Below are 10,000 nucleotides of genomic sequence, written 5' to 3'. Positions count from 1 at the left end.
ACTGGAAACATACTGTACACAATTAAGCATAATGCACTAATGACAGGTTAGAGTTTTTATCGCCTCTTTGCGATCGAGCAGCAAATCCAAGTTTAGCAGTAATAAAGAGTTCATTGGTGCTAAAGCCAAAGATTTTCTGACAGAGGAAAGATTTTTCCTTTCATAACAAGAGTATTAAATCCTTTGTTTACTAGGCTCTAGAAAAGAGATATGCAAAGTGGTTGTCAGATATTTCTTAGGAAAAAGCCAATTAAAGGGTAATCGAGTAAAGGATGAGAATTACCATTTGACTTCAAACGTCTCCTCTTCCCCTGCTCTCTCCTGCCTCTACCCTGTAACAGTGTTGTGCCCCTGTGGACAGCTTCTCTTCCAAAGAACTTCAGAATTGAAGATAATGATCCAAATCCGAGGTTTTTTACTCATGAAAGTAGAGCAGGTTTGTCATATCTAACAGTTCTGTATTTTGTAGTGTAGCAAGATCTCATCTGTAGGCTTCATTGAACGCACTAACCGCATACCTGAAATACAGATGAAAATGAAACAGAATTATTGGAGTAAAGCAAAATGGTGCCTGCAGGGCTGATGCAGTTTTCTGTCCTCTGTCCGGTTTGAGTCGGGCATTGGGAAGATCTTATTTGATAAAGGGGTGGAGGCTGCTTGTCAGTACAGGTTTCGCCTGACTTCCTTACCAGAGATCTCACCTATCATCAGTGCAGATTTTGGTTTAGGGTGTTGTCGCCAGGACACTCATACTCAGTATCTGAAATAAAAAGAATTAAACATTTACTTCCTGCTGAGGTTTATTTGCATGAATGACGCTTCAGTTTGGGATCTGGTGGAAATATGCTTTACTAATGATGTTTCTAGGATGTAATAGGTGGTTTTCTGCCACAAATATTCCTTTAGCCAAACTATATTTGAATCGGACCAAACTAAAGCCACCGCTTATGCTTATAATACCAAGTATTTTCTTTCTTGGTGTTGAAATTCAAGTACAAAAGTCTTTCTGGTCTATTTGCTACAACACCTCCTCTCAAAAAGGTTAAGAAGAGGTGAAAAGGATGAAAAGGCACTTGCAGGGTTTAAAAAATCTTCTATGGAAAAATCATCTTTCATATCACAAAAAAGTCTCATGTAGGTTGTTATGTGCATAAGGTGGAGGCTTAAGAGCAGACACATTTGCAGATGAACTGCTTTTACTAGCTTCTCCGAGACATGACATTTGTTCAGAAGATTAGCCAGGTTGTAATGTGTAGCATAATTGCACTGTGCGGATGTCCCAGAAGTGAAAACCTAATTGCTTGACAGGCCTATAACTTTGTGGTACGCTCTCACCTTGTTAGGTCCTTTTCTGATGCAGTTCAAATGAAGTCTGGCCGCAGGTGTGCCTAATTTACCTCGCAACAGAACGTGTTGAGTTTAATTGCACAGTGGTTGTTAGGAAAAATTGGTGGGTGGAATATCAAGTGACTTACTGTATGCGGATGGCAGATGGGCGTTGAGAGGCATCGCGAGCTAAGTGTATAGGTGAGGTGAGTTAATAAAAGATGTAAATTTTATCTTAAAATAGTGAAGTCTTGTGGTAGGTAATACATTTTAATTAAGATGGTAGCAGTCCCCTTTCTAGCAGCATGAAAAAATCAGAGCAAAGGAACAGCACAAAGACTGCATTTTTCTCCATATCAGTATTTTAGGAACAGCTTAGTATGTTTAGGAGACTATTCTGCAAGACTGTATTTATTAAAAAGACTACATTTGTGCGTATAATGCAAAAGACAGCAGGGAGAGGCAAATCTAGAAAGGCTTGCGTTCTCATTCTGTTGGTAGCAACAAAGTTTGAGACATGACCAAACTGAGCTCTGATCCAGCTCCTCGCTTCTTACTGTGTCACAGCGATCTTGTCTCAAGAGCACAGGGATCGCAGAGAAAGTGTCTGGTCCTGTTCTCTCTGTGGTAGGGATGGGTTCGTTGTGCCCACGGTCCTTGTTGGTCAGCTGAGAAGAACGATCAAGTCAGTCGTCTTCTTCTGGCAAGCTTTGAGAAACGCCCTGCCTGGGAACATGGTTTTTAACTTGTGTTGTCTTCCTCTGAAAATCTTGTCTTGATGCCACCTGTGCTCCATGAACTCTCTGAAAACACAGATTAAAAAATAAAATAAAATACCTCAGTATCAAGGAATGCAGCAGAGCTGAAATACGAGTGCTGCTTGTGTTCACCCCAGCCTTGTGGCTTCAATATTTAGCCCAGTGCTCAGGCTCATTCTGCTAAACTTGAAGATGTCTAATTCCACCAGATGTGGGTCCTTTTCACCAAATAATTGAACAAATACTAGCTGCAGTTGAGGTTTAGTGAAAGGGTGCTTAATGGCCCTTTTTTTTGACAGGATGCGAGCTCTCTGTATAGAAACAATTCATCATGAATGCTTCACATTAAAAACAACCCACAAGGAGCAATACTTAGCATTCCTAGCGCACAATTCATCGGAGAATTTCAGAGCAATTTACAAACATTAGCTCAATAAGCCTCACAACACCCATTTGAGATCAGAAAAAAAATTTATAAGATACTCCTCTTCAGCCTGACTGTGACACTAAGGAGCTGTAAAGCTGGAGGCTCTCCCCAGCTCCTGACTATCCAGCGCCCGGTGGTCCCACACTGACGTGGGCATCAGCTGGTCCTTGCACACCATCGCAGTCCATGCGGTGGAAGCTATGCAAGAAAGAATAGAGGTATGACAGAAATGCCATTACATTTAGGCTACACTCAGTTGATCTGGAGATCATAAGTGTCTTAACCCCACCCCCAAACCAAGGTAGATAAAATTAGGGTGAGGGTGTGGCTAACAAAGATGCAGTTTCATGGAGTTGCTGATAGTGTCCCTGCAACAGTGTCCAGAAAACCTGAGTTCAAGTGAGCATCCGAACTAGGAGATCACATCAACCACCGCAGAAATCTAGCTCTCTTTCAGTTCAACAGCTAAACCCCCCTTACAGATTTTGGGATAGGAACTTTTAAAGAAACATGCGTTCAGCTGAACTGACAGTATCGATTTATTTATGCACAGTTTCAGTAAATGTAGTTATTTCCCTCCTTGTCTCTCTGATGTGAGAGATTGCTCCTTCAGCATTAGCATCCCGTATTAATATTAGGGTCCTGCTCAAGGTTTAACTGAAAAGGAAGAGCTGTGATTAAAAGCACCAGTTTGTGATATGGGGACAGTCCTCTGTAATGCTCCTGTCCAACCCCCAAAGCTCTGCAGGAGCAAGCGTGACACGGTGCTGCAGTCATAGGGTCCTGCTCAAGGTTTAACTGAAAAGGAAGAGCTGTGATTAAAAGCACCAGTTTGTGATATGGGGACAGTCCTCTGTAATGCTCCTGTCCAACCCCCAAAGCTCTGCAGGAGCAAGCGTGACACGGTGCAGCTGCAGTCATACTTTCTATCGGCTGTGGTTGGGCCGTGTTGGGTTCTGAAGAAGGGAGGAGGCACCTGGCTTGCCTCCTGCCAGGAATGCTGTTGGCACACGGAAACTTCTGTGAGGTGTATACAGCAAGAATAGTCACAGTCACTTGTAAAGATTGACATGAATAAATGATAATTGTTCATATTCTAAATGTAAAAGCTCTGCCTGACCTCACTATTCAATGTGTATAAAGTTGGGCAGCACAAGCTGCTGGGCTGGTGCATCTGAGAAACTTTTCATGAGGAGAAAGTCCTGAGCCTTGCTTGTCATTAGCTGTCAATTGTTAGCTGAAAACTAGACCTATAGAACTTTTTTTTAAGTTATGAAATGTGAAAACATAGCTACATAAAGAAAAGAGGAGGCATTAGGCTGTGAACATCCTCCTGCACGAGGGCAGAATGGCCAGGGTCCCTCCATCTTGCACAGCCTGGAGGATGGAGACATCCCATATCAGCTCGTTCCTCCAGTACAGGAGGGCACCATAAAGGACTTTGCACCTTTCCAAGCTTTTCCCCTTCCTATAAGTGCTTGCTGTGTTCCCGGGAGGCAGTGTTGCTACAAAAACGGTTGATGGGGAGATGCCTAGATGATAAGGGTTAGTCCTAAATAATTGCTGGTTGCCGCTCAGCAAAAATAGGCTGGATTTCCATCCCTGGGTGGAGTGACTCCTCACAGTTAAAGGCTGGCAAAGGTTGAAGAGGTCATAAGACAGGGCCTAATTTGCCATGCTCCTTTCCTTTCAAAAACAATGAGGGAACCGGGGCCTTGCCGGTGTGCAGATCCCGCCTGGATCTCCCTGGAGTCAGCAGGAGTTGGATCGAGTCCCTTTGAATAGCGAGAGTTTCCAAACCGGAGGCAAAGCCAAGTGTTTTTCAGAAGATTGATCATTCATTACCTTGGAATTTTTTGACGTAGAGGTCATTACTGCTAATATAAGTTGTGAAAAAATAAAATGTATTAAAAAAATAGAGACAAATTCTCATCTGGTGTAAGTCATTGCTTTTGAAGTCAATGAGTCATTGAAATCAACTTTCCCACACCGAGCTAAGGATATGGCCTGGAGTCAATACATTTGTAGTTGTTGAAAAATTAAAAATATAAATTTGCCTTTCCCTGGCAATAATGTTCTGTTTACGACAGAGATCTTACGCTTTAAAATAAGTTCATTAACTAATAGGAAAGTAATATTTCACGACCAGTATTCTTTTGGGTATAACTATTTATGATTAAATTTTATTAAACTTTTTTTCAATTGGATTTACATTTTGATGAATCTAATAGATTTCAATTTTGTATTTTTATAGATTCTTTCTAAAGTTTTTCCTCAAGTGCAATCAGAACTGTTTGAAGAATGCAGGCAACCCGCGAGACATGCGAAGATTCCAGGTACAGATCCCTCTTAAAGAATAAACGATATGTAAAAGACTTACTTACTCACATTTTCATCTTGAACTTTTAAAATTAAAAACCAGTATCAGTGCTTCTACTTAGTGTAGCTCCAATGCTGTGTGCCTTTAAAAAAAACCACTGTTGGTATTTTACATTTCCCCCACTAATTTAAATGGTGGTTCTTGGGACTCGCCAAGTTCTGCAGTGGACTGTAACAGATCAAGGCTGAAGCAAGTGGGTCTTTCCTCAGAAAGTATTTCCCTAGTTTTCCTTCATACTAGCGCCTTGTGTTGTAGTGTGGTGTGTGCTCAGACGTGCAGAGGTTTTACATCTGTAGACCGAGTAGCATAATCTTACTAACAGACATGACTGTGGAGCACAGTGAAGTTAGGATCTCACATAGGGGTTTTTCACATCCACAACTTGTAAATCCAACAGTGGTGGTCCAACCCACATATTTCTATTCCAATTGTGTTAGAAAATGTTTAATACTTCACTTTCTCCTTACAGCTTTTGAAATATCCTGTGGTGAATCATAACACTACAGAGAGACAGCTGACGTGATGGACAAATGATTTCCTCCGTATTCGGGGTCATTTGAAATGCTTGTTAGGAAATATATGCTTTTTATTTCAAAATATTTCACAATGATTCATATTTGAGACTAATAATAAACTAGTATTGAGATGTTCAAAACTTTCTTATTTTTGAGAAGAATAACTTGTGGTTAAACTTGATAGCAAAACATGTGACATCTGTTTTCATGCACAGCCAACCAACCGGTGAAGCCAGAACCCTTGAGCCAGCCAACAGAAAAGATCTGTAGCTGGAAAAAATATTTCTTCAAAACAATTGAGCCAAGCTTCCATTTTTCATGCATCTCAGCTTCACGTGGCATTGGTGATATTGATCCATCTGAACAGAACAGAAGGTCAAACCTGGAATGAGTGGAAATGTCCTCTTTGTCTCACCGATGACTAAATGAAGCATCAGTCATGAGCGATCTTGTGGTCGACAATGGAGCCAGTAGGCACTAGAAAGACTTTCCTGGGTCTCTTTAGCTAATCTCCCTGCCTCTCAGAAGGTTTAACTGGACTTAACAGTATGTCAGATCTTGAACAATATTTTTAACTGGTTTCACTGTCTCAGCACCTTTCTTTAGGTGCACTGCAGGAATAAGCCGATATAACAAAGCATAGCATGTCTACTTTCTTTTGCTGAACTACAGTATTTTCCCTTGGTGACTGACCTATATATACATGACAGAACAAAAATAGTTGTCATTTTTATATACACCTTTCTCTGTCTTTTTAATATACCGTGTTCTAGGAACCAAATCCAGAAATCTTTGCTGAAAATCACACTTGTATGTTTTGCAATATTTCTTAAAGTCTGCAAATCTCATTAAAAGTGAAAGCAGATAGCCCAGTGGCCTGGCAGCAGCTCTGCGGCCGAGGTGAGTGTGCAACCTCAGCACTCTCCAAAGTGGATGTTGACAAGGGTGAAAGTGTCCACTTCTGGGAGGAGAAAGGTAGGGAAGCAGAGCAGCCCGGCAGAGAACTGCCCTCAGGCTGTTCTAAAGGGTACCGCAGATGGCTATCTCAAAGGAGGCAGGATACACAGAAAAGGTGCTGTGATAGCTGAAAGCTAATTATGGGTTGTGAATAAGAAACAGGATCAGAGGTGATCCAAAACATAGAAGCAGACACGAATTTTCTTCTGATGCCTTGGACCAGCTCTGTGCAAAAGGAGGCTAGTTTTTCCCCTTCCATTTTTGTTCATTAAGTGTTTGGGTATAGGAGCTGGTGTGAGAACACTGGCAATCATTTTTGTTGTATCCAAAAGTAAAATAAACGGAAGGTGAAAGCTAAAATTTGTACTAGCTTTTGCCACTGTCACCAGTAGGGTTGATAAGGCCTAACTTAGCCATTGACTTTAAGGACTCTGCTAACGTTAAACCCCAAAGAAAATGCTGCAGTGATTACTTCATTTAAAAAGTCTGGAACCCACACCACAGGGCCCATGCTGGAGTATTTAAATAAGAAGTAAATGTCTATCTGGGATAATAGCAATTGACCTATGAAGTCGTGTTCCACACAAACACAGGCGCATCTCATGGTTTCCTCTTTGGCTTCTGTTCATGCAATATCGTTTCCGGAAGGAGTTTCACAACTCCATTGTGTAGGTGTTTTTATCGGGAAGGTTGTGCATTTTGCATATGTTCCTTTTCCATTTTCTACTGAGAAGCAGCTGGAAGCCAAAGAAGGCCCTATCCATCATCTCTTCTATGGCCGGACTCTGAACCTGGACACAAGAATAGGAGCCTTTCACTCAAAAATAAAGGAGGAAATTCCATTGACATACCAGGGTCAATCACCATCCAAATGAACTTGAGAAGGGATACTTTTCATGGATTGAAAACACTTTCACTATTCATATTCAACTCGGTCTTTTCAGATGCAAAAAAGTTCATTATCAGACATTAAATGTAATTGTAAAACTGACCTGGAGATCATTTACTGAAGAAAAAATGGGGAGTTACGATGGTTCCTGATTTATTAAGCTTTTTTTATTTGGAATCCTCACAACCCTTCATTTGAAGACAGTCTCAAGTGAACAAATTTTAATTAGATAAACTATCTAATCAATATATCAACAGATCAATCAAAACAGCAGCTTTTAAAATGAGTGGCTAGAGGGGTGTTTCTGAAACTAATGGCTAGAAGAATATTTCCCTGAATTGAATTAATTTGTTAGCATAATAGGAGATTAAACTCTAATTAGTGTAGCAGGTTCTGAAGAGAAACAATTGTGAGTTAAAAATCACCAGTGTTAGCCACATAAACAAAGATGTATTCATAGTTGTCATTCACTTTGCTTTAAAAGTTGTCATGCACTTTTGCTTTAAAGCAAAAAGTAACAGGCTGTGATGTTGTTTTGTCTTAAAAGAAGATCTTATTCTGTATCTATGTGAAAATATGCAGGATGTTTTAAAGTTTGCTTTTTCTTTTCTTTTTCAGGTTGTTGTATCAACAACAGTCAATGTGGATGGCCACGTGCTGGCTGTCTCAGACAACATGTTTGTACACAACAATTCCAAACACGGGAGGCGGGCTCGCCGCCTTGACCCCTCAGAAGGTACGGCCCCTTCTTATCTGGAAAATGGTAGGCACACATTTACATGTCTTTTTTTATTTGCAATGCTTTTTTTTTTTTTTTTTGCACCATACTTTATGTTGAGACACTACTACATTTACTTTTACATAATTTCTTCTCTCATCCATCAAACCACCCATTAAAAAAGTCCATTAGTATTTCTCAGCCCTTGTCAACCAGAATACGGGTGCTTCTGAATTTGCTTCTGACTTCTTTCTTTATTTAATACTTACAGTTTTGCAGTCACAACCAATTTTTCATCTTTTTTCTATTTTTTTTTCCAGTCTTGTTTTGCTTGCAGCTTTTTCTTGCTATTTAATTTGACTTGATTTTATTTTGGCTTGTCATATTCCTTGATCCAGAGGTACAGTCTCAGGTTATGTATGCAAGTTTAAGTGGATGGTAAAAACATGACCGAATCTGTAAAAAATTTACTGTGAGGTCAATTTCCTGTGGCTGGGCCTTACTGCAGATTACGGCAGGAGGGGGTTTGTATGAGAAAAACAGCATAAAATGTTTTTCTTCAGACTGACTCAATGTGATTGACTTCTTGCCTGAACTGCTAAAAGAAGATAGTCTGAGATGAAGAGGAGAATGGAAAGTGTCTCTGAAAATCCAGAATTGTGAAATACTATCTTTCTGGAGCCCATCAGCCTCCGAATCACTCGCACACAATTGCAGCTGCACTCGTACACGTGCACACATGTATTTATTCTCCCACAGAGCCCAAAATAATAATTTAGTTTTAAATATCACTTTGTTCACACTGTAAAATACACCAACGTAAAGGTACAAACCGGCTCTCAGGTAACCTGTTTTTTAATAAAAATAGAATAGAATAGAATAGAATAGAATAGAATAGAATAGAATAGAATAGAATAGAATAGAATAGAATAGAATAGAATAGAATAGAATAGAATAGAATAGAATAGAATAGAATAGAATAGAATAGAATATTTTCAGTTGAATAGAATAGAATAGAATAGAATAGTCCAGCTGCCTGATCACTTCAGGGCTGACCAAAGATTAAATTCATAGGGGTCAACTACATCTTCAGTTTTTAAAGAGTTCGAATTCTCAAAACCACTGTGATTTGACGTACGGCTGCGTGGCCAGGCCACGCACATCAGTTTCCATGGGACTCCTCTTGCAAGTTGTTACTAACATATTGACAGGATCATGGCTTTTTACATTAATAAAATTAATTAAAGTAATAACAGAATACTAAGCTGCTAATACAATCATTGTCATTTTACATTTCAAATAGTGTTTACCAATGGGCACACAGAGAAATGAATGAGGCAAGCAACAATTATCAGAAGGAAATACGATCTAGACATCAAAAAATGGAAAACGATTTACAAATCTGCTGCAGTCCACACACACAAAACTAATTTGTTTTTCTGCATTAATAACTAAGGTATAAGAGAACAAAAATATAATAATTAAAGGTCGCCCTGAGCACCAGAGTCATTATGGTCTATGACGTATTGTTTATCTCTTTCATATGCACTGAAAGTAGGTGTGTGTTTTGCCTAGCAACCGTCACTAATGAGGTTCACAATTAAGAAGGCTGAATCCTCTCCCTTAGTCCTCTCCTTCCCCAGAGAGTGAGAACTAGCAACATTATAGGTTCAAGTAAGCATGCTCAGCCCTGTGGTGTTAGGTTTTAGTCTAGGTCCAAATTCAGCCTCTTCTAATGAGCTATTATGATCTTAGCAAAATACAAGTATTTATTTTTGTAAGCTGTATGAAAAGAATTTGACTCTAAGCAGAAAATATCACTTAGAAAAATAAAGGCCACTTTTACATGCTACAGAAAATCTACATAAAAGTCACTAACCAATAGCTCCTTTTTGCGATATGGTAATTGATTTGCTTTATTTAAATGTTAAAAATAGAGTGCCAAATCCTCTTTGCCTAACCTCCCATAAACGCTCATTCAAATAAGCTGCACCGTTGCAAATGAATGTGAAAATCTGAACGCTGCTTCT

At 39.6% G+C, this 10,000-nt stretch overlaps 1 protein-coding gene across 1 annotated transcript in view; it reads left to right on the top strand.

The window, feature by feature from the left end:
- EBF3 (early B-cell factor 3) overlaps nucleotides 1-10,000 on the top strand; it is a 122,317-nt gene that overhangs the window by 73,186 nt on the left and 39,131 nt on the right. The window contains exons 7-8 of the mRNA XM_019471653.1: nucleotides 4,766-4,847; nucleotides 7,871-7,988. Coding sequence (XP_019327198.1) covers nucleotides 4,766-4,847; nucleotides 7,871-7,988 — 200 coding nt within the window. The remainder of the gene's footprint in view (nucleotides 1-4,765; nucleotides 4,848-7,870; nucleotides 7,989-10,000) is intronic.

Source organism: Aptenodytes forsteri, unplaced genomic scaffold (assembly GCF_000699145.1).
Source record: "Aptenodytes forsteri isolate BGI_AS27 unplaced genomic scaffold, ASM69914v1 Scaffold15, whole genome shotgun sequence".
Lineage (NCBI taxonomy): Eukaryota > Metazoa > Chordata > Aves > Sphenisciformes > Spheniscidae > Aptenodytes > Aptenodytes forsteri.
This window is presented reverse-complemented; position numbering and strand designations above follow the sequence as displayed.